We start from the raw sequence: 26,231 nt of genomic DNA on the forward strand, positions 1-26,231 counted from the left end.
CAGAGTCATGCGATTGAGCCCATGTCAGGCTCTGTGCTTATGATTCTCTCTCTCCTTCTTCTCCTCCTCACTTGCATGCATTCTCTCTCTCTCTCTCTCTCTCTCTCTCTCTCAGTCTGTAACTCAGCAACAACAAAAAAAACCTTAAAGAAAAAGGAATTTTTGATACAGATTTATATGAGTTTTAATTTATTTTGGATACTAATCTTTTGTTTTGAGGAGCAGAGATTCATACATACATTAGGCAAGGATTATGTTGCCTTTTCTTATATTTCTACAGATTGTTCAAACTCATCTATCATTTTTGAGAGTTGTGCAATAAAAAAACCCACTATAATTATAGGTTAATCAGTACTTTCCTGTAATCTTGTCAATTTTTGGTTTACCTATTTGAAGTTCAAGATTATTACCTCGTGAAACTTTAGATTAAACCTCGTGAACTTTTTATTTAGAGAGTTATTCATTATTAACAATTTTGCTTTAAGTCATATTTGGACTTTAGTTAATATTGCTATTTTGCTATTTAAATATATCAACTATGATTGTTATTTATGCCTATAGTTTTGCCAGAATATTTTATTTATTGGTTCTCTTCTTGCAGGTACAGTTCTTCCTTTTGAATTTCTTTATTTTTTCTGTGCTTCTAGCAGTTTCTCAGTGTGCATCTGTAGATGAGTAAAACCTCTTCATCTTTGCTGCCAGAAAATATCTGTATTTTTGCCCTCACTGTGGAATTATGTTTTCATTTGGTCTCTATGACTCAAATGTTGATTTACAGCCTGTCTCCAGACTTCAGAGATGAGTAGAACCATTCACTTTGGCTCCACTTGCCACTATGATGTTCTTACCTTTTTAGTTCACAGAGATGTTTATCTTGTTTTGAGCATAGGTCTACCTTTCCTTATCAAGTATGTTAACATTAAAGGAGAAAATTATCAAAGCTACCAAAAAGAAATGGCATATTACCTTCAATTTTTAATTATTGCTGCTAGATTAGAGAATGTAAGATATAAAATCACAAAGCTGCCTTTAAGCAGATGTCAATATTATATTAGTTTTAGGTGTAGTGATTCAACACTTCTATACAACACCTGGTATTTGAAAACCTTTTGTCTTATGATTCCTCTCTTGCCTTCGTTTTTTTTTTTTTTAAGATTTTATTTATTTATTCATGAGAGACACACAGAGAGAGGCAGAGACATAGGCAGAGGGAGAAGCAGGCTCCCTGTGGGGAATCTGATGTGGGATTTGATCCCAGGACCCCGGGACCATATCCTGAGCTGAAGGCAGACGCTCAACCACTGAGCTACCCAGGTAGCCCCCTCTCTTGCATTTTAACGTTAGCTCAGTTAAGCACTCGGGCTTTGTCCGGGTGTCCACCATTTCCCTTATGTGTGAGTTTGGACAAGTCTCTTAACCTCCTTAATCCTTAGTTTCCTTCTATGTGAAAACAAGATAACACAGTACATACCTCATAAGGTTATCGTGAGAATGAAGATCCTGAATCAAAACAATCAGTGTGATATCCAGCAAGTAGTCGTGATTTGGTAAAGACATGCACATGAGCTAAAACATGCATGCAGATTGCTGACACCTGTACAGGTGTTTTAAAACACTGGTGCAGTGTGGGAGGGGATTGAGGGGTCTATGGGAAATCTCTTTTCCTTTTGCTCAATTTTGCTGTGAACAGAAAACTACTCTAAAAAAACATTTTTCATTAAAAAAACAAAATAGGGGCAGCCGCTGGAAATTCTGATTCCATAAATGGGAGGAGAGGCCTAGCATCAATTCAGTTTTTAAATCTTTGGTGATTCTGATGCACATCCAACTCGGAACAGAGGATTGAAAAAGAAAAAGAACCCATTTTCTTTGAGTTCACTGTGATTCAGTTCCCTTTCCCCTTGGACTTACTCCAGATATAAAAGGCAGCCCTCTGAGGTCATTTTACTCCAAGGACAACCACTTGCTCCTCCTTCAGAAGCTTCTTCCACTACCTGATGCTAAGAGTGGAGTCTTCTTTAAAAATGTATTGATTTATTTGAGAGGGAGAGACCAACAGAGAGGGGGGAGAGGCAGAGGGAGAGGGAGAGAGGATGAGAGAGAATCTCAAGCAGATTCCTCACTGAGTGAGGAGCCAGAGGTTGGCTTGATTCTATGACCCTGAGATGATGACTTGAGCCAAAATTAAGAGTCGGACACTTAACAGACTGAGCCTCAGGTGCCCCAAAAGTATACTCTTCTAACTCATCCACCACAAAGATGTATTTATTCATTTGTCCTGAAAACAAATAATCCTATTGTATTGATGTTCATTCATTCTGCAATATCGATTGAGCACCTACTGCCATGTATTCATTACATTAAGCATTGGAGAAACAGCAGTGAATAAAGGAGGCTTAATTCCTCTCCTTAGAAAACTCGGAGAACCCACCTGTGGAGAGAGTGGGGGCTTTGATGGGGAAGACAGGGTGCTTCCCAGCACAAGTAGCTTCTAGACAGAAGTCTGGAAGGAGCAAGGGTTATCCCCGTGAGGAGGAGGAGGAAAGGAGTGTGGAAAACTACAGGGGTGGTATAGCAAAGATTACAAGTGACACAGTTAAGACATTCAAGACACTAGACTACTGAGTAAAAGGGGGCCTAAAATGAGACTTAGTGAGACCAGAGGCTCTGATGTATTGCATGTCATGTTAAGGAATTTGTGAACAATCTAAGAACAGTGAGGAACACTGGCAGGTTTTCTGCAGCTGGATCACCATGATGAAGTTTGCTTTGAGGAATGACCTTTTTAGTTAAGAGCGTGGTTGAGTGGCTGTTGGGGGAATTAAAATGGCAAGTGTACTGGCTGAATCTAGGGAAGTGGCACTTGTGAGCCCAAGAGAAACCAGGAGTGGGCAGTGGAGGGGACTCTACTGACACCTTTTGGAAGAAGTTTGTGTGGAAGCCTCACCGGGTTGAGTAGCCTGCTTAGTTATCTAGGTCCAGAACTCAGAAGAGAGACCTGAGTTGGAAATAATTTAGGGAGGTTTCTTTGTATTCTTTTCAGCACTAAGCCAAAAGACAGCATGAAATCTTGTATTTCATTCTGTTCTTAGCCAACATGTTAGAACCACAAAGCTTGCTTGACTGATGGTCTGTGGACATGTGAGTAAATAAGATTTGGCTCCAGATAGCAATTACTACTGGCACCTACTTCTTTCATCTCATGAGACACAATGTAATTGTAAACATCAATCTAGACACCACAGACTTAGGGAAAAAAAGTTTACTTTCTCCCTGTGGGGAAACTCAAGTTATTTTCCCTTTGTCTTTGTTGCTGGTGTGTGTCTTATGTGGCAGGCCAAGCCTTCTCATCAATCACATTTATAACGAACAGACACAATCCCATCCTGGCTGTTGGTGGTGAAAGTATCCCCAACTCTGAAAAGTGTGTTAATTTTTTTAAGGTAAATTCTTTACAAGCATGTTATTGTTTAATGAGCTAACATAGACTTGTCTGTAGTCAATACCTTCATCTGTGCCCTTTACCCCAAAGTGTAACACCGCCAAGAATAGGAGAATACTTGAACTTCCCTTATAGCTCTCCTGCTATTTCACTAGGCTAAATTAAAACCTCCCCTACACTGCTCTCATGCACACTATTTGGATATGACGTATCTTTCTTCCGCAGAGGGAATAAACGTATATTCTGGAGTATCATTAATGGGCCCTGGAATGGCAAGGAATAACTGTTTTGTATTTGTGGAGAAGGCCATGGGATTCATGGCTTTATTAGAGTCTTCTCTCATTCCAGGTAGTATCAGCCACTGTCAGTTTTCTCCACTAAGACGATGGGCTTACACAGCACAGTGCCTATTTCAGATCAGATTACAGAATAAATAGGCTTTTTCTAAAGTACCTGAAGTTGTACTGTGAGTCTTTACAAAACTAATAGACAATGGTCCGCAGTTAACTTTTAAGAGAAACCAAGCTCCTAGACAAAACAAACATGTTCTAGAAGAGAAGGGAGATAAAATCTTCTCATAAATTATAGCAATTTCCCACAACAAGTAGTTCTTTTGGATTCTGCGTAGGTATTCTTCAGCTGTTGGCAGTCTTGGTTTATTTAGCCTTTGCTTCTTTTTACTTGCTTATTACCTACGGTAAAATGTTCCAGGAGCATCTTGCCATTTATCTTGAGTGATTATAACACAGTTCATTGCTTGAAGGATTTTTAACTCATTTATATTACATGAGATTCTGTCCAAATGGTAACAATTAGACACAATATTTAAGTTGTGGAGATTTTTGACAAGGTATTGAGAAACTGAAGTAATAATGATTATTCTTTTCAGTCCTCATTCAACCATACTGAAAAGATAAAGAGATATTAATGTCTAGCCACTCATTTTTATTCATATCCTAAGAAACTACAAGAATTGTTCTCTTAGGGTAGCCTGGGTGGCTCAGCAGTTTAGCGCCTGCCTTCCACCCAGGGTATGATCCTGGAGACCCAGGATCAAGTCCCACATTGGGCTCCCTGCATGGAGCCTGCTTCTCCCTCTGCCTGTGTCTCTGCCTCTCTCTCTCTCTCTCTCTCTCTCTCTCTCTCTCTGTGTGTGTGTGTGTGTCTCATGAATAAATAAATAAAATTAAAAAAAAAAAGAATTGTTCTCAAAAAAAAAACTATTGTATTTTAAGCTTACATTAATCACTCTGTATTTTAACTGAAATGATTACAGTTGATTAATAGATCGATTTTCCAGTTGTCATCAGTGAAGCCCAGAGAGGGAGAGGAATCCCGTAAGTAAATCCACTGATTTTCAAAAAATTAATTTTAGGGAAATAAATATCTTTTCTAATGCCTTCTATTGGCTGCTATAGTAAAATTGAGACATTTAGGATTAAACCCTTTCTTCCATTTCCCCTTTCTTTCTGCTGGAGGTAACAACATACCATATAATAAGCAATTATGGAAGTACTATATGTATCATTCACATAATCATAGTGTTTATTGTATTGTTACATGTGCCAGACCCTCACATTTCTCTCTCTCCTCCTCTCTTTCTCACCCCACTCTGCCACACACACCATACTGCCCCCCCAACACACACTCCACACATACCACACATACATATAAAGCATATATGTCAGATACATAGTTCATCTTCTAATATGGGACCTATTATCATTACTCTTTATACTGATTGACAAGTTGGATAATTTTACGAGTACTACATAGGACTCTTAATTTTTCCTTATATGAAGTACACATTAAACTATAACATAAAAATATTTGATGTATTATTTACAGAATGTATCTGAATACACACATGTTTTGTATCAGTTTGCCTCTGATATGTAGCCCATTTGGTGCTTAACAGCCATATTCCCTTATGTGTCTTAACCTATCCCATTATTACTACATATCTGTGAGGAGGAGGGAGACCGGAAGATGGGAGGTGCTGTTATTATAGAGGTGCGCCCCTCACCTCATTTCATGGCTCTGTCCCGTAATTCAGAAACCTAATATGTATGATGCTATGGTTTGCCAGCAATGTGAAGAGATAGAGATCACCTTGGGTATCAATGAGCAAGCCTGCATAATAATGTTAAAAGCCTTTGAAAAAACATAAAGATGTGCTGGTTTGGGCATCTGGTCAGAATAAGCATTTCTCAAGTTCTTTCTTCACCTCTGCCACCTATTTAGTTGTGAGAAATGTAAGGAATTTATTGGCTTGTATTTGAGGTCTACCTAACTAAGGTTAATAAGCTAACACCTCCATCTGTACACACACACTCACTTGCCCTCACACCGTCCAAGTTGAAAGGATAAGAAAGGGGTGAGATATGCCCTGCCAGATTCATCACCCCGTGAACCAAAATATGCAGACAAAAATTTCAAGATTGGCTTTGTATGATTCAAGAGTTCAGAGGAACTACATGCTTTTTATTATGCTCCCCTGCCCATGAAAAAACAAAGAAAATTTAACTATCTAGTTTTAATAAAGGTAATTTGTTTGGACAGAAAAATAAAGAATTTATTTATGCTCAATTTAAACAGTGCACAGAATGAACTTGCCTTTGGTTATAAGCCATGATTGTAGGGTTTTGCTTGATTTTTGTGTGTTTAGTAATTCAGTTGGATACTCTGAAACATGATGGTCATCTCTTTAAGGGTGTTGTGTTTTAAGAGCAGTGCTGAACTATATGACCTTTGAGACTCAGTCCTTTTGAGTCTTGTGAAACCAGACACAGATGACTAAAACCTCTCAATTCAAAGAGCTATTATTCTGTGTCTACGCTCAAATTAACTTATCTTTGTCAAAGTTTGGTTATAAAATAAGCTCACAGTGGGTAAAAATATACCCTTAGTATTATTTCTACACTTTCTTATGGGCTGTAAGTATTTCAAAGTGAGTTTTTTAAATAAGTAAGTTCATAAATTATCACTGAGTGTCCACCGTTATTCAACTAACTGCTACCCCTCAGACTTTTACAAGGTAAACTGTCAGTCACGGGTAGAATCAGAGTGATAATAATTAGGTCAATTCATCACCAATACAGGAGAAAAATACAGAGTCTCCAAAGCATGTGTCCTACCTTAATGACCTAAGTCACATTGTTTTCTTACATGTTTAAGACAAATCCCTTGGTATGAGCATATTTCTCTAGGGGAACCTCAGTTGGTATAGGGCACCCTAGAACTCTACAGGTAACCTGCAATCATGTCCAGGTCTCTTTAAAGTCTTCAAGACTGGTAATCATACATGTTTAGTCTAGTTATGCCAATAGGTGCTAATTGTGCGGTGATTATCATAGATCCAGATACACTGGATTAAGGCCAAATGTAACGGATGAGAAGATGTCATAATGTAGGATGAGGGCAGAGTAAAAGACAATACAATGAGCAGTCTTACCAAACTTAAAACATTTCAGCCTGTGTATTTTGCTTCATTTGGGGGTCATTTAACCAGCTAAACTTAACAGGAAGTACATTTAGAGTTCCTTGTAATCCCGTACATGGAGAACAGAGTAACTGAATCCTCAGTATGAGAATGTCCCAGTAGGCACTTAGCCATAAGTATTTTTGGTTTTCAGCAGAGGCCTTTTGACCTGAAAATTGTATAAATCTACAGATTAAAGAGATGTTATCTTCTGAAAGGAGAAAATACGATATAAGGGAGTCAGTAAAATGAAACTAACTCTTCTCTGGAATTTCGTCCTTTGGGCTTGATGTGGAAAAAAAAAAAATTAACCTCAGGCACACTGTTTCATTTCTAACAGAACCTGTCTTCTACTTTGGTGATGTCGAGTACCTGGTGGACGAGAGCGCCGGCTATGTGGAATTGCGGGTGTGGAGAACAGGCACCGACCTGTCCAGGTCTTCCAGTGTCACCGTGAGGTCTCGGAAAACAGATCCTCCCTCTGCTGATGGTGAGCAGTTTCCTATAGCAGCTCTTTTGATTGTTCTCTAGGGTTCAACTCAGAGAACACAAAATACTTCAAAACTAAAATACTTCACTCCTATTAAAGCATTCTGGATGAATAGAAATTTTTCTGAAATTGTTATCATATCGTTGGTAAGTCTAGACTGTATTTATTACTGTGAGAAAACACAGTTAAAAGCCACAAATCAGGGCAGCTTGGGTGGCTTAACACCTGCCTTCGGCCCAGGGCCCAATCCTGGAGACCCAGGATCGAATCCCACGTAGGGCTCCCTGCATGGAGCCTGCTTCTCCCTCTGCCTGTATCTCTGCCTCTCTCTTTCTCTCTCTCTCTGTGTTTCTCATGAGTAAATAAATAAAATATTTAAAAATAAATAAATAAAAGCCACAAATCAGAGGCTGCATTGCAGACATGATGACACTAAATTCTGTTGCCCTTATTTGCATGAATTGGTTCTGTACACTTGGTAAAACTACCATAGAATATTATGGCATTGGTGTGCACAAGAATGATCATGCTGGCCACCACCCACAGAAACCAAATGACGTGTAAGTATCATGTACATGCATCTCCAATTTGGTTTCCTCCTCATTTTAACCAAATGTCCCCATAAATGCTTTAGATCCAAAGACTTTTCCACACTTCATTATGTAAGTAATGAATATGTGCTTATATAGGTGATATATAGGTGATATGTGCTTACCTTTTATTCTGGAATTTACATCTCCAAAGAGTTGATCATAAAGTATAGGGTAAGCATAGGATTAGAAATTTCCTTTTTTATTCCTTCCAAATTGCCAACAACACACACTCTTTCTCACATGCACACACATGCACATGCATGTGCATCATACGCACATCACACACTCACCACACAAAGCCAGTAGGGGCCAAACCATTTTAAAAGCCAAGCTTAAGTTTTAACCTTTTTAATGTAGTTGAAACAGCAAAATGCTTTGAATGTAGTAAATGTCCAAGAAGTATTTGATTCACTGAATTAGTTATTTTTTAAGAAAAAATTCAAATCAGAAGAAGAGAGAGGTGAGAATAAAGACGAAGAAACAGAGGACAAGAAAAATACAAGAAGAACTACAAGGAGATTCAGATAAAAATTTTAAAAGAGGAGTTAAGGGCAGATACACTCTTAGTCGTGTATTCAGAAGTTAAGAGAATATATATAAAGTGAGCATTAGAAGAACATAAGTTATAAAAACAAAGAAGCAATAATATCAAACCCTCATCGCCCATTCCCAGTCTTTATGAATGTTGTGCCTAAAGACTGATGGACACTTTTGTTTGTAACTAATTTAGACATAAATAGAGGTGTCAACACTAGGTCTGTGTCCCAAGGTCTGAAAAAGTCAGCCAAAAATCAAATAGGTCTTTGAGAATAAAGGATTTCTCTGCCTCAGGTGAGTGTGGGTGGATTATGTGGGACAAAAGCTTATATCTGAAATGTGTTGCTTTAACCAACAACAGGCAAACATACATTGAAGTAGGATATTCTCTTGTAGACTTGGAAAATAAATACAGATGTTTAACTGATGTTAACAAAATTTTTTTTAATTTATTTATTTATGATAGTCACAGAGAGAGAGAGAGAGAGAGAGAGAGAGAGGCAGAGACACAGGCAGAGGGAGAAGCAGGCTCCATGCATCGGGAGCCCGATGTGGGATTCGATCCCGGGTCTCCAGGATCGCGCCCTGGGCCAAAGGCAGGCGCCAAACCGCTGCGCCACCCAGGGATCCCAACAAAATTTAAATGTATATATTTCCTAGGTAATTTGTGATAATCATGTATATGATTGTCATGCTGATTATTTCAGACCTGATTTTTTATTAGCCCCACTCAAGAATTCCAAAATAAAAATAGATGGGTTATATAACGAAAGCTAAAATAATTCGCTAGGCCTAAATAAAATGAAGTTCAGAACCTGACCTTTGTTCTACCGTCTCAAAAACCGATATGATACTAGTCTTTTGCATTTCATTAATGTATTCTTCTGTAATGTTATGCTGGTTTACAGATATTTTTTAAAGAATCATAAATAGATCTACATAATTTGTGTCTCATAATTTTAATTTCATCCGTCCCCAATGGAATAATTCTTCTGTTACGCGTGTAGCTGGAACAGATTATGTGGGAATCAGTCGGAATTTAGATTTTGCACCTGGAGTCAACATGCAGACTGTTCGTGTTATCATCCTGGATGATCTTGGGCAACCAGTGCTGGAGGGAATTGAGAAATTTGAACTGGTGCTTCGTATGCCTATGAACGCTGCCCTCGGCGAGCCCAGCAAAGCCACGGTTTCCATAAATGATTCTGTCTCCGACTGTGAGTGCTTATTAATTTACAATGATGAGTAAAATGATAGGCTGGAGTTTATATACACCTTAAGAAAAATGATGAACTTGGATTTATATACCTGTATACGTTTGTCAGGGCTGCCATAACAAAGTACTATAGACTCAGAAATTTCTCATCTGGCGGTTCTGGAGGCTAGAAGTCCAAAATCAGGGTGTCGGCAGATTGGTTCCTTCTGAGGACTGTGTGGGAAGGATCCGCTCCATGCCTCTCATTTGGCTTGTACATACCCATCTTGTCCCTAATGTGTCTTTACATCTCCTACGTGTGCCACTGTGTCTAAATTTCCCCTATTTATAAAGACAGCAGTTATATTAAATTAGAGCCCATTCTAATGACCTCATTTTTACTTCATTACCTCTACAAAGACCAGAGCCTCAAACAAGGTCACATTTTCAGCTTGTAAGGGTTAGGACTTTAACCTGTGAATTTAGAGGTAATGCAATTCAGTTCATAGCAATATCCTGTCTGTGTCTTTGCTGTTTCTTCTGACCATCTTGATAAAATCAGGCAGTCTCAGAAGAAAACTTTTATTCTTCCTCTTACATTAAAAAAAAAAGTGAGATTGTCATCAATATCTTGATTGTGTTGCCTTGCCATAGATGGGTAGAGCCATGTGTAATGGTCTTTTTCTACTTCTCAACACAAGTCTATCATCTTCTTACATCCAGACACTCTTGAAATTTCCCTGAGAAGGTGCCAAAAACATAGTTTAAAGACAAGCAGCTGCTGGCCATGTGGTAGAGCTCTCTGACACATCCTCACAAAGGAATTCTGAATAATTTTAACTATGATGATCTTGACATTGCTTGGAAGAGTGTGACCTATTGTTAATGAGACCTATATTTAATTCATCCATCATCAGTATCACCTAAAATATATACATAATGTTCATTATCATTAGATAATGAAACATTTTATATATGCATTAATATTATGTATATAATACTACATCCATTGTCATCTTTATATAATATATGTATAATATATCCATTATCAACTTTTCTAACATGGTCTATGGTTGTAGTGTGTGCACAATATTAAGCGTTACTTGGAAATAATTCAGAAATTATTCAGAAATTATTCAGAAATTTCAGAAATTCTGAAAAGCTCATGATTAAGCAACATATGATAGATATAGATATCTTAAAGTCTCTGGTTTTATCTACTTTTTAGCATTTCACTGCATCTGCCTACTCCATGAAATAGAGCAGAATTTCACAGATAAGAAAATCAAAACAATTTATTGAAGTGATTTCCTTAAGGCCAAAGTATTGTCAAGAGACTGGGTAGAAACTGGAATCCAGTGCTCACTTATGTTTCATTATTCTTTCTGCTAAACCATGCTTTCTGAAAGCCATTTTCCTTAAGAAAATTTCTGTTCATCTTGATCCACGCGTTCATTTGTTTTTGCAGTGCCTAAGATGCAGTTCAAAGAACGAGTATATACTGGCAATGAAAACGATGGGCAGATAGTTGCAATGATCCACAGGAGTGGAGACATTCACTATAGGTCTTCAGTGAGATGCTACACACGACAGGGGTCCGCACAGGTGATGACGGACTTTGAGGAACGTCCAAACATTGATAGCTCTGTCATCCTGTTCCTCCCTGGTAAGGTGGAGCTTGACATGTTTATTTGGAATTTGAGGAAGCCATGTTTTTGATTAGAAATATGTATCAGGAAAATGTATGTTCTTGACTTCAACATGCTTATGACATGGCTTTCTCTGTACTGTAAGATAATAAGGGGAAGTGGATTGTAACAGATTGAATCAGTGTCTTTTTGGTTTATCATTTTACAAATTAGTTTCCAGCAATGTGCTGTATTGTTTATTCAAAAGGTATTCGGTGGTACAGCAAATGTGTATATTTTGCAATGCTGGGAAATAGTGTTCAAATGAGAGAAATGAAAGGAAATAGGCACGACAATTTTAATGTCAATTTAGAGCCTTAAAATGTTTGATCACTTTGATCCAGTAATTGTACTAGAAACTAATCCCTGTGTGAAATTAACTCTGATCATCCTGTACAAGGCTGCTAAGTTTTGGTCCCTGATCATAATGCTAGAAATTCATACATAAAATTGGTATTTAATCTTTATTACTTGTTTTCTAAGATGAGTGGCAAAACTTAAAAACAGACATTAAAGAAATTTCCCATACAAATAGGGGCTCTCAATGCATATGTTCAAACGTTTAGCCATTATTCAGTAAATACTTATTGAAGCTTATTACTTGCCAGATACTATCTTTTGCCCTATCAGTAGAACAGGAAAAAAGGCAACATTCTTGTCCTTGTGGTGTTTATATTCTGGTAGCTCATATATCCTTCTGGGCCGGGGATGTGATTGGAATGTGATGGTGGGATGGATATAACAGACATGCTGTCATCATTGCTCCAGGTGAGACTGAAAAGCCTTGTGTCCTTGAGCTGATGGATGACAAACTCTATGAAGAGGTAGAAGAACTCCGCCTGGTTCTTGGAACCCCACGTAGCAACTCTCCCTTTGGGGCTGCAGTTGGGGAACAAAATGAAACTCTGATAAGGATCCAAGATGATGCTGATAGTAAGGAGTTATTTCTTGTCCTCACTTGTAAATTGGGAATTGAAATCCATCTATGTTAACGTTTTAAGTGGCTCAGAAAATAACTCTCTTTTTCAGACTAGGGTTTTCAAGCAATTGAGAAATAGGAAAAATAGACAAAGACCAACAGGAAACCAAATAAACGATTAAAATAGAAAGTTTATGTTGGAGAATATGCTTTACATCTACTGGTAAATCCCAAATGTTCATACCTTCTGTAGAGTAGAGGTAGTCCTGGGCCAGCAGTTTTTCCCTCCTCTCCCACTCCCAGGGGCCTGCTCCCATAAGACTCATGGCACATAGAGGCTGCCCAGAGTACATGCTCCCTGAGGCTGGTTAAATCCCAAGGAAGGAACACTTGGGTTTCTCCTAACCCACTCACCAATAATGATGAGTGAGGGGACAGAGAGAAGCCAGGAGTGTCATACTAATTAAGCTCTCTTCATATAGAACGAAACATTAGAAATGAAGAAAAAACATTTCCTTTACATTTTAATTTGTCCATATTTCCCACAATTTTAGAGACTGTTATTAAATTTGGAGAAACCAGATTTAGCGTGAGTGAACCCAAGGAACCAGGACAGTCAGTATTTGTGAAAATTCCAGTGATTCGCCAAGGAGATACTTCAAAGGTTTCAATTGTGAGAGTCCACACCAAGGATGGCTCAGCCACTTCTGGAGAAGACTATCACCCTGTGTCAGAAGGTATGAGGGTTCCCAGGGTCTGCTCCCAGGTGGGTGGTGCTCCCACTATGTATTGGCACTGGCAGCCTTGAGAAAAAGAAGGGAAATATCCAGTGAAATAAAAATAGTCATACTCCTTTACATTAATTTCAAGTTCCTTCAGAAAAACAAAGGCAATAGACTTTAGTTCCAGAATTTCCCTTTTTGATTTACAGGGCTTATGTGTGAGCACTTAGGAAAATTTTGAATAGACTAGATAACTTTATATTCTGAATGTATTGTTACTTTTAATAGGTTTTACCTTCATTATGGTAATTAAATACTAAAATCTATTCTAGAATATTCTGGTACACTGAAAATATTCAGGATAGCTGAGATATTTTTTCAGTTTATAGAACACCAATGATCTAAAACTTTAAGCTACAAAATTTTGTGTTAATGGAGGGCAATAAAAGGTTGGTGGAATGCCAACCAAAGAGATCATGAATTTTCCAGGCCTTAGGATTTCGTTTTGGGTGTTTTCATCTATCCTCCTCTTCTTTCAAAGTTTTGAACCATTTCAGTATTTATTTTTTATGAATAATAAATACAAATCAGTTCTCTCTCTATGAATTATTTGTTGACAGAATAGATGTAAATTGATGTGCAAAATTAAGTTTATAAATTATGTAGAGTTCTACTTATCCACTTTGTTTCTAGTTTCCCACCTTTAACTACCTGTTGGTAGTTCTTGATCCTAGAACTTCAGGCATTCATCTTGATCTGCTAACTTGTGAAAAAAAAGTTTAGAAAGTGACGAATAGGTTTTACTAAGTCAGGAATAAAGTTGATGAGACAATAGAAAAAAAGAACATCTTCTACAAAGGAGCTTATTTTCTTTGCATATATGGTAACAGTTGGACAACAGTAGAGCTTCAGAGCTATCCTCAGATTATTCTCACTGCAGAGAAGGATAACATTCGAAATAAATCACCTACAACCTGAAAGGAGAGGGAAAAAAACCCGATTAGCCACTAAATTAGAAAAACCTAGTCTTCCTATAATGAGCAGGAACAGGTTTTACATTAAGGAAACATCTTCTAAAGATGGACAATATGACCTTTAACAGAAGATGTTTTTCTTAGAAACAAAATAATTCTTTTGCTGAAGCATAAATAAAAGTTATACTTCTGTAGCAAATTGTCCAATGATGTCAGAACAAGGTTAAATGACAGTAAATCAGCTTGTGTCTCTTAACCCATAAATGTAAGCATGCTGTATATAGTGCTTATGATAAAAAAATTTAATCTCTTCTGACCCATATTCTAATTCCTCCCTTATGGTCAAAACAGGTCAGTTCCTTACAAATAAATAGAAATAATGAAGATAAAAAAGAAACTTGAAATATTTTTTGTGCTAAAAATATCTAAAATGACAAATAAAGGACTAAAGTAATTGAAGAAACTTAACTATCAACTAGCATGTGTACTGTAAGAAAGCAATAATTTAAACATATCAGGGGTTCCTGGGTGGCTCTGTCCATTGAGCATCAGACTCAATGAGTGAAATATGAGGGGGAACTGACATGATGGGAATATTACTGAATCAGAAAGCCCATTCCCTGCTGAGAAAAGCCTGTACTGTCATGACCAGCAGACTAGCCAGGCAGGAACGTGCAAAAGAACTTTAAAAAATCTGTATTTTCCTCTGAAACCCTCAGATATTTTTCATTTTAAAAATTAATCTTCTTTGTTTTTATTTGTTTTTAATTTTTTTTTAAGAGAGGGTGTGCTCAAATGGAAAGGAGACAGAGAGAGAGAGAGAGAGGCAGAGAGAGAATGTTAAGCAGACTCTACACCCCGTGCAGAGCACGGGGCTCGATCTCAAAACCCTGAGGTCATGACCTGAGCCAAAATCAAGAGTTGGATACTTCACTGATCAAGCCACCCAGGTGCCCCTAAAAACTAATTTTTTAGTGAAATGTAATACAAGTCAGACTGAACACATTGGTGAGCCAGCAATAATCACTTATCTTCATCCTCTGACACAAGAACCCTAAATTCTTTCTCAGAGTATGAGAAATCTAAGACTAATACTAAGACTAAGACCAACAGCATGCTAAGGCTAATGTAGAAAATGGCTATATCTAGAAACAGAACTTACTTTAAAGAGGAATCTGGATGACTAACTCAAAAAAAAATCTTTTTCATAATTGACAATAAAAAAAATAGAGGTAGCAGAAGAAAAACACATTGAAGACACATTGTCTTCTGCCACATTTTAAAAAATTTATAATTTAGAATTATAATGATTGAACTTCAGTTGCATCAGAAACAGCATCTGCTATATTCTCTAATTGGAACAATTATGCATTATATTTTTTTATTTTTCTTCTGAGCCAGTTTCTCAAAAGGTATAGTAAAACCAACAAAATAGTTTATCCAAGTCTTATGGTATTGGGTAGCTGCTGACTCTTGAGTTCAATAAAATCATCGAATTTTTAATATTTTAAGACTTTTTAAATGAATAATTTATTTGATATTTTTTCAAAGATTTTATTTATTTATCCATGAGAGGCACAGAGAGAGAGGCAGAGACATAGGCAGAGGGAGAAGCAAGCTCCCTGCAGGGAGCCCAATGTGGGAATGTGGGACTCGATCCCAGGACCTGAGAATCACAGCCTGAGCTGAAGGCAGATGCTCAACCACTGAGCCACCCAGGTGTCCCTGAAATGAATCATTTTAAAAAAGGATTCTTATAATTGAGTTTAATTTTCATGACAATGTAGCAAATATTTTAGTGAGGAGGGACAGGATTAAGGGAAGCATACCTGTTGACATTTACCAAAAAAAGTTTCTGCATTTCCAAGATGAACATCAACAACAGAAAGTCTTTTGAAAACATAATTTGATCTAATATTAAAAAGCTCAGCAGTCTTATATCCACCTTCTATTATCCATATATACACTTGCATGTGCCATTCACATTCACACTTAATATCTGCCACTGTAGTCACTTGACTTGTGTCCTGTCATTTCAGAAATTCTGAAAACAAGAGGCCAGTTTATCTGGTTATGCCTCGTATTAGCATGATTAATCTTCTGTTCCACAACTCAGTGTTTTTTCAGGCTGTGAGTCAACAAATCAATTTAGTAGTTTCTGATTAGAATCTTCTTTGGATGAGATGCAATAGAATGGAAAATATTTGGGTGCAAAACATACAGCAGAAAAAAAGTGATATTTCTCAAACTCATGATTCCATTTTATTCACACACACACACACACACACACACACACACACACACACACACACGCATGCACAAGTATACTGAGCCACAGCATACAATGTGTTCCTCATTGTGAGTCACTGTTAAGAAAACTTGAGACAAACTTCACATATTCACATGTAAAAGTCTCAAATCTGTGACTTTGCATTTGTAGAAATTGAATTTAAGGAGGGAGAAACCCAGCATATTGTTAACATTGAAGTAATCTTCGATGGGATCAGAGAGATGAGAGAGGCCTTCACTGTCCACCTAAAACCCGATGAGAACATGGTGGCAGAGACGCAGGTACGTAACAGAACATGGATATGAATTCAGAGCCAGCATTTTAATCGGGGAAAATGGGTCTGAGCATCACATCGTGTACAATAGACTAATGGGATTTTGTGCAAGCCTTTGATAAAGGAGATGTGCATAATCCCTTTATCACCTCATAAATAGTGTTCCTATTACTTTTTCTCTGAAAAATCACGTGTCTAGAAACTCAGAGACCAGAGCCAGTGAGCCCTACGTCAGCCCACTTGGCCTTCCCATTTCAGTCGGTAACTGCTGAGTTTGAGACTCACTTCCAGAGAGAGCATCATCTCAGCACAAAGATGAGGCTGAATTCAGGCTTGCTGCTCATTAAAACATACATTTTCATCCACAACACAGTTTGCTAACCCTCACAATTCCCACTGCTAGTCCTAGTTTTATCAACTTGCTGCCCAGAGCCTCAGTGACCAGAATGTTATGATCCTAATACTGATGTTCTGTGCTTATTAAATTCATAGTTTCATCAACCAGATTTTCTTCAAGGTAAACATTTTTCCACAGAATTTTGAACTTTAAACCTCAAATAGTTCTTAAAACTAAATAATTGTAGACACAGACCGATGTTGATAAACCCATACTTAAATTTATTTCTTTTATTATTTGTTTTACTATTAATAGGAGATCAAATTGGGAAGATTGTTTCCTCCAAAGTATTTCTTATCATTTTGTAATTTTTACTACGTGATGGTATTTCTGCTACAGTGCCTTACTTTTTTTTTTAAACATTTTTTTTTTTTTTTTTTTTTTTAATTTTTATTTATTTATGATAGTCACAGAGAGAGAGGGAGAGAGGCAGAGACACAGGCGGAGGGAGAAGCAGGCTCCATGCACCGGGAGCCTGACGTGGGATTCGATACCGGGTCTCCAGGATCGCGCCCTGGGCCAAAGGCAGGCGCCAAACCGCTGCGCCACCCAGGGATCCCAACTTTTTTTTAAAGTCATATTTAAAAATGAAGAAGTATGGGCAGAAAATTTTTTTCCACATATATTTTTTGTAAGTCTTGATCCCATTAAAAGTTATTCCACATATATTTTTTGTAAGTCTTGATCCCATTAAAAGTTATTCTTTTAGTGTTACTTTTATGGAGCATATATTTTCCACATATATTTTTTTCCACATATATTTTTTGTAAGTCTTGATCCCATTAAAAGTTATTCTTTTAGTGTTACTTTTATGGAGCACTCTATTAAGCTCTTTGGGATGCAAGGAACAGAGATTCATTCAAGTCTCTTCAGGTGATAGCTTCTTTTACAAATGCTGGTAGATAGAGATTTGCAACCTATGATATGTAAGATATTGGAAGGTTTTTCAGGAGCTAAGACAAATATATCAGCAAGGTGTCCTGGCAGCTTACCAGTACATGTTTCCAGATTCCTCTCTTGCCTGTGACTGTGTCTCACTCTGCCCGGATTTCAGGCTACACTTCTGGTCTCTGCTCATTTATTTTTAAAAATTTTTATCTAAATTCAATGTAGTTAATATATAATGTATTGTTGATCTCAGGAATAGAAGCTAGTGATTCATCAGTTGCATATAACAGCCAGTGCTCTTCACATCCAGTGCCCTCCTTAATGGTCTTAGCTCATTTAAAGCCTCGATATTCGCCAGCATCCATGTCAGCATGACTATGTTATCACATGAGCCCTAGGATCTGCTTTTCCTTCAGCCTGCTTTTCAGCTTTCTTCCCCCTGCCAACTAACTGGTTTTTTCATGGATCTTTCATGTTATAACCCAAGATAGATTTAGCTACAATCATCCCAATTTGCAGAAAAAATTAGAACCCAAATACTTCATGGGCTACTGGTCAACCCAGGCTGCTCTGGGCTCATGTGCCTTCCCCCAGTGCCATAAGACATGGCCAAAGTGTCAGGGTCACCTAGAACAAACCACAAAGGGCCTGTTACCCCGCTGGGGCTCTGCGAGTGATAGTTTTCATCATAATGAAGCCAGGGACTTGTCAAGCATCCTAGGTATCATACTGTACAAATGATACTCCTTGAGCCAAGTATTTTGATAATCACGCATAATTATCTTTTCCTTGTAGGTCACCAAAGCCATTGTGTATATAGAAGAAATGAACAGCATGGCAGAAGTCACTTTCCCATCTGTCCCTCAAATTGTGTCATTACTGATGTATGATGACACTTCCAGAGCTAAAGATAGTGCAGGACCTGTGTCTGGCTATCCTGTTATCTGTATTACAGTGAGTAGGAAATTGACAAATTTGAGAAAAATTGTTAAATAGCTATTTAAAATAATTATAGATGTTAACCAATATAGTATTGGCTTTGCCATGAAGAAAAAAAAAAGTGGGACTACTTTGAGGTATAAGCTTTGAACGATAGGAAAATATAACATTAATCAAATAAAGCTCCCATTTTTCTTCCTTATCCAACAAACAAATAAACAAAGGTTTATTAACTGATGCATACACAGTGTGTTATCTTGTGTTATCTCAGGGTCTGCTATTGATAGAAAAATAAATAAGGGTTGAACTCTGTACTCAAGGAACTTTAAAACTAAGGAAGAGAAAAATATGCAGGAGTCAGTCACTCTACCAGAGGGCAAGAGTGATCATTACCATGAGAATGTCACAAACCAGCTAGAGCTGCAGCTCCACATGTGAGGAGAGGCTTGGGGTGTTTATGTGGTTTTAAAAGTTTATGATAAGAGACAAGGGGAGGCTGTTCCAGGAAGAAGGGATTACAACACAAACTACATCTAGAGGATTATCATTAAAAAATGGCATATTAGGGGCACCTGTATGGTTCAGTGGCTTGGCGCCTGCCTTTGGCCCAGGGTGTATCCCGGGTCCTGGGATCGAGTCCTGCATCAGGCTCCCTGCAGGGAGCCTGCTTCTCCCTCTGCCTGTGTCTCTGCCTCTTTCTCTGTGTGTCTCTCATGAATAAATGACACAGGCAGAGGGAGAAGCAGGCTCCCTGCAGGAAGCCTGATGCGGGACTCGATCCCAGGACCCCAGGATCACACCCTGGGCCAAAGGCAGGCGCCAAGCCACTGAACCATACAGGTGTCCCAATAAAATATTTTTTTAACAATCGTTAAAATGGCATATTATTATTACTTTTTTTTACTTGCCTTTTCCTGACTAAATTATAAGCTCCTTGTGAGCAAAACTGGGATGTATAACAACAGACCTGGTAAAATGACCCTACGTATAATAGTCACACAATAAATGTTTATTGAATTACCAAGGCACAAATAATGATTTGGTGCCAAGTTATAGAGGTCTTTAAATGTTATGTTAGGGGATCCCTGGGTGGCTCAGTGGTTTGGCGCCTGCCTTTGGCCCAGGGCGTGATCCTGGAGCCCCGGGATTGAGTCCTGCGTCGGACTCCCAGCATGGAGCCTGCTTCTTTCTCTACCTGTGTTTCTGCCTCTCTCTATCATGAATACATAAATAAGTATTGAAAAAAATAAACAAATGTTGTGTTAAGGGCTGTGGATTTCATTGGTTGGTAGTGGGGGGATCTTGTACAGAAGAATGGCATGAGAAGAGGGTATTTTGGAGTGTCACCTTGCAACAGTGTGTCACTTGACTAGAAAGATCCTGAATTAGATAAGAAGTGGTGATGGGAATGGGAAGGAAGGCACCAATTTGAACATTGCAAAAGAAGAGTCAGCCAAGGACACTGACCCACTGGAAGTGGGGGCCGGGGGGGATGGGGTGAGAGTGAGGAGGGAGGGAGGGAGAACAAGAATGATTTGGGACTTGGAGATTCATGAGATGATGCAGAGCATAACAAGTTTATGTGCATCAAGTTAGAGTGGAAATGTCCAGTACTCTGTTTGAAATCAGAGTCCATGAACACTGTTAGGGCTAGAATAGAAATGTGAAGGTTGCATGAATAGCGTGTAGAGATGGAAAAAGGCATCAAGGAAAACACTAGGCTAGAGAGCTTGAGAAGTGTAACTTCCACATTGTTCTGTACTATGGCCCTAACAGGTTATTTGTTTCCCATAGGCTTGCAACCCTAAATACTCAGACTATGACAAAACAGGTTCTATTTGTGCAAGTGAAAATATCAATGACACCTTGACCCGGTACCGATGGCTAATTAGTGCACCCGCTGGGCCTGATGGTGTGACCAGCCCCATGAGAGAAGTGGACTTTGACACCTTTTTTACATCGTCCAAGATGATCACCTTAGATTCCATATACTTCCAGCCCGGCTCCAGAGTGCAGTGTGCGGCCCGTGCCGTGAATGCCAATGGCAATGAGGGCCTGGAGCTGATGAGCCCTATTGTAACCATCGGCAGAGAAGAAGGTAATGTGCTACCATTCTCATATTAAGACCACTGAAGTACCATGGAATATTATGAATATCTGATTTCTGGTGATTAGTTCTCCCAAATGCCTGCATGCATTCCTTAATATTTGCCATCAAGTACTTAAGAAATGATGTCCATGTTTACAGAAATACTCATTAGAAAATACATGTGTATTTATTCCACATTTTTTTGATCACCTGTTATATGCCAGACTTTATGCTTTCTGCTGGCGATAAGAAAAAGGAAGCAAGACTCTTGTTCTCGAGGAGAACAGGCGGAAGACACAGATAAACCTTATTAGTCCGGAAAAGGCACACAGTAGAAGTGACTAGTTCTACCCTGAGTGGGTCAGGAGACTGCAATTTTGAAAATAGCAGAGAGAAAAAAACATGAGCAATGACTCATAGAAGCAGGAAAGAACACCAGATATTCTGGAAACTACAAGCAGAGAAATGGGGGAGCATGTGAGAGGAAGCAGGATGGTATGCAAAGGTCAGATCTGGACAACGTGGCTCCGACATGATGAGCTGCTTATTGCACAAGTAGGAATTTGCTGGGGACAGGGACAGAGGAATGAATGACAGTGCTAGCAGAGATATGTACAGGTGCCGACACCTTGTGTGATTACAAGGGAGGTTGTGTCCGGGGCTGGAGCCCAGACACATCGGGGGTGAAGAATAGAATGTAGCTGAAGCAGCCGTGAAAAGACAAGAAATCCACTTTATGTATTAATCCTTCATTCTGCAGAAGAACTTTAAAGTTAGACTTTTAAAATAAGTCTGTTTATAAGATTCTATTTTTAAAACTTTATTTACACACACTGATTCATAAAGAACCATTGTTGCATAAAGAAAGGTTACACATCCCGCCTTTATATACTCAGGACGAATATTTATCGATAACATACATAGTAAACACATATATAGTAAACATGCTCTTTTGTTAGAATTAAAACACATGGTTGTTAAATATCTCTTAAAGCCAAACTATTGCGTTGGTACCAAAAGGAAAAACAATTAAGCAATGCCTTAAAATGAATCCCTGTATTAATAAAACAGGCAGACCAGGTTCTGGAGCCTGCCTCTGATTTTATTGCTATTCTAATAAATACTTGTCTATTTCCTTTGTTATGTATAAATTGAAAAGAGATTATATATTGTGTTCTTGATTATAATCCAGCATCTTGATCCCTTCCATAACATTAAAATGAAAACATCACAATTCTTTAGAAGGACACATTGGAGGAAGATTTTCGTGTCAAAAGAGACTCACTGAGAGATAGTTAGATGGTTAATAGAACATAATCTTACACTATCATGTGTTTCAGTATGTGCATGTGCATATCAGTATCAGTATGTTTTGTATCAGTGTGTATATTATAAATTATAACTTCTAATTCACATGCCATAAGAAGTTATATAGAGGGAAAACTCTGCTGTATACATTTTGTTCTCTGATTCTAAGGAGACTTTAGTTTTTGCTTTAAAAATAAGTACACCTTTAGTTTATTTGATTATAAACAATGCTACTTTATGACTAGTCATAGGTATATTATTCTAGGGTAAACATCCAATTCACTCAATTAAACTATAGTTACTTTCTCCTGTTGGTTTCTTTTTTTTTTTTTTAATAAATTTATTTTTTTATTGGTGTTCAATTTACCAACATACAGAATAACATCCAGTGCTCATCCCGTCAGGTGCCCCCCTCAGTGCCCGTCACCCATTCACCCCCACCCCCCGCCCTCCTCCCCTCCCACCACCCCTAGTTCGTTTCCCAGAGTTAGGAGTCTTTATGTTCTGTCTCCCTTTCTGATATTTCCCACACATTTCTTCTCCCTTCCCTTATATTCCCTTTCACTATTATCTATATTCCCCAAATGAATGAGAACATATAATGTTTGTCCTTCTCCGATTGACTTACTCCACTCAGCATAATACCCTCCAGTTCCATCCACATCGAAGCAAAGGGGTATCTGTCGTTTCTAATGGCTGAGGAATATTCCATTGTATACACAAACCACATCTTCTTTATCCATTCATCTTTCGATGGACACCGAGGCTCCTTCCACAGTTTGGCTGTTGTTCCTGTTGGTTTTCAATCCTTTTTTACTGTGTTCACATTTTATACTAAAATGATTTTGTAAATATAACCTAGAATGTCCAGTGTGTATTAAAGTACATTGGACAGTTACTATTTTTTCCTCAAACCTTATAAAATAAGAAGTAGCTACTAAACTGTCTGCTATACTTACTTCTCACACCAGGGCCTTTGACTTTTTTATAGCTGCTTTTAGCCATGCCTCAGTCCACAGGGAACTTTTAATTTTATTATTTAAAAAATTATCGTGTGTAGCTTAAAAATATTCTTTAGGTGTTGTCTATGACGTTCTTTTAGCATAAATATGTTCATTTTTCCCTGAGGTCTTTGTCAGCCTAGGGTGCCAGGGACAGTGGGAGCAGAGCCATTCTCAGCTAAGCTGCGCTACACAGGCCCCGAGGACCCAGAGTACACGAACTTTATCAAGCTCACCGTCACGATGCCACACATAGATGGTAGGTGGCTTGCGTAAGCACATCCATGGGAGTGGTTTGGGCTCCTCAGCACCTGGTTGATTCCACTGAATACTTGAAATCACCAAGCAGATGATAAATGTTCATTTTGCAATATGATCTTCAAGCTTTTCTGTTTCTTTCAAGTCACTCTACTTTCTTTCTATCTTGTTTTTTAAAAAGTCTGATGAAAAAAAAAAATAAAAAAATAAAAAATAAAAAATAAAAAAATAAAAAGTCTGATGATTTAAGCATTCTGTACAATTAAATTTAATACGTTGTCCAAGCACGATGGAACAGACTTTGATCAATGAGCCAGGTGACCAGGGGACCCAGGTGTCCCCTTATAATGGTTCCTAATAGAAAGACTCGTCCCAGGGCACCTGGGTGGCTCAGTGGTTTAGCATCTGCCTCCGCCTCAGGGCATGACTGCATGACCGTGGGGTCCTGGGATCAAGTCCCGCATTGGGCTCCCTGCAGGGAGCCTGCTTCTCTCTCTACCTATGTCTCTGCCTCTCTCTCTGTGTCTCTCATGAATAAATAAATAAAATCTTAAAAAAAAAAAAAAAAAAAGACTGGTCCCTCATGCTACTCCTTTGCATTGTCTGATGTGGTCAATAACCACAGCTCTGCCAGAACATGATAGAAGCTGACCATTTCTTTTGTTAGGCCAGAGTTCTGCTCTGAGAGCAAGAGATGGAAAGGTTTTCCTGGGAAAACACCTTTCTCATGGTTCTTTTTGCTGCATTGCTCATGCCAGGGCTCAAAAAACTATGGCCCCTGTGCCAAATCTGGCTTGCTGCCTGCTTTCATATGGTCTTGCAAACTAAAAAATGGATTTTTTACATTTTTAAATGTTTGGGGGAAAAAACAATATTTCATGGAACATGAAAATTATATGAAATTATAATTCATTGTCCATAACAAAGTCTTATTGTACAGTTATATTAATTCTTTTACAAATCATCTGTGGCAACTTTCGGCTGACCATGGCAACCTCGAGCAGTTGACACATAGACCTTATGGCCCACAAATCCTAAAATATTTTAGCTTATACTGTATAGTGATAGCTTTCAAACATTTTGGTCTCAGGACATCCTCAAAAATAGGATCTCAAAGGCCTATTGTTTTTATGAGTTATATCTATAAATATTGACTGGATTTAAAATGAAAACTAAGGAATCATTAAATACTTATTTTTTCGTTCATTTAAAAATAACAAATCCATTACATATTAATGTGAAAACCATGCTTTTCAGAAAAATAGCTATAACTTACGAATTAAAAAAATTGCTGTTTTTTTTTTTTACATTTTTGAAAATACCCTTAATGTCTGGCTTCATAAAACACAGCTGAATTATTTTATCTACCTCTGCATTCAATCTATGGCAATATATGAGGACTTGTAGCCTCTAAAAAACTCCACTGTGTGCTACTGAGGGAATAATGCTGGAAAAGTCAAATAATGTCTTTAGAATCATGAAAATAGCTTTAATGTTACAGATCTCCTGAAAAATGCCACGGGATCCCTGGGATACCATGTTGGTAGTAATTGCTATACAGTATTTTATAACACTTGTCTTCTCTAGGATAAAGAAATAAGTGTTCTAAGTCCTTTGCTGGTGACAATGGCAACATGGTTACTATTCCTTGCAGGTATGCTCCCTGTGATCTCCACTAAAGAGCTTTCCAACTTTGAGCTCACCCTCAGTCCTGATGGCTCAAGAGTTGGAAACCACCAGTGCTCCAATCTTCTAGATTACACTGAAGTGAAGACTCACCATGGCTTCTTAACTGAGGCTACGAAAAATCCAGAAGTAATTGGAGAGACTCATCCTTACCAGTACAGCTCATCTATCAGAGGTTCCAGTACCTTACGCTTCTATCGAAACTTGAACCTGGAAGCCTGTTTATGGGAGTTTGTTAGCTACTATGACATGTCAGAACTTCTCACCAACTGTGGAGGAACCATCGGGACAGACGGACAGGTAGGAATTTTGAACATCTGAGCTTCGTCACTGGAAAAACCAGTTGGTTTTGTTCAGGTATACAGATGAGGACTAAATCCCAACTCCAGTCTTTCATCTTGGTGGTGTAGATCATTAAGTAGGAGCGGGAACTCGCATGGGTGGTGTGAAAATTCATGTCTATTTCTGAACCAAGCTGTCTAAATTTTTGACACATTTTTTTAACAAATGGGCTTATAACATTATCTTTGTATCAAAAGGTCACTGTATAACATAAACTCCAAGTCTACTCTGATATAAAAATCCAAATACTGATTTTGTTTCAAAGTATACATTATCATTTCATATATATATATATATATATATATATATATATATATATATATGTATACACACACACACACACAGAGATGTCTATGATGTGTCCTAAACCATCTAAAGTGAGGATTTACAATCCTTAGGGCCAATCCAATTTTTCTCCCTCCTTTTCTTCTTCTTCTGCCATCTTTCTCTCCTTTTATTCTCTTCATTCTTCCCTAGTTTCCTTCCCTTTCCCTCCCAGTCTGCTTCATTTCTCCATCACTACCATAGTCAAAAGTATTTTTATTGAAAGCTAATTGTTATTTCTCCACTACAGTTACTGACTCCTCTTCATACTACACAAACATTTCCACATAACATACACAACACACACACACATGCACACACAATCCCCACCCCCATCATCATCAACAGAGTTGTCAACATGATAAGGAAGGAAGGTCTCCATTAGCAGTTATGA

At 38.1% G+C, this 26,231-nt stretch overlaps 1 protein-coding gene across 1 annotated transcript in view; it reads left to right on the top strand.

Annotated features, from left to right (window-relative positions):
* FREM2 (FRAS1 related extracellular matrix 2) overlaps positions 1-26,231 on the top strand; it is a 169,809-nt gene that overhangs the window by 119,409 nt on the left and 24,169 nt on the right. Inside the window, exons 7-16 of the mRNA XM_041766940.1 lie at positions 7,264-7,413; positions 9,551-9,760; positions 11,207-11,404; positions 12,195-12,359; positions 12,900-13,082; positions 16,482-16,612; positions 18,686-18,844; positions 20,624-20,927; positions 23,355-23,486; positions 25,140-25,471. Coding sequence (XP_041622874.1) covers positions 7,264-7,413; positions 9,551-9,760; positions 11,207-11,404; positions 12,195-12,359; positions 12,900-13,082; positions 16,482-16,612; positions 18,686-18,844; positions 20,624-20,927; positions 23,355-23,486; positions 25,140-25,471 — 1,964 coding nt within the window. The remainder of the gene's footprint in view (positions 1-7,263; positions 7,414-9,550; positions 9,761-11,206; positions 11,405-12,194; positions 12,360-12,899; positions 13,083-16,481; positions 16,613-18,685; positions 18,845-20,623; positions 20,928-23,354; positions 23,487-25,139; positions 25,472-26,231) is intronic.

Source organism: Vulpes lagopus, chromosome 8 (genome assembly GCF_018345385.1).
Source record: "Vulpes lagopus strain Blue_001 chromosome 8, ASM1834538v1, whole genome shotgun sequence".
In the NCBI taxonomy this organism is placed as follows: domain Eukaryota; kingdom Metazoa; phylum Chordata; class Mammalia; order Carnivora; family Canidae; genus Vulpes; species Vulpes lagopus.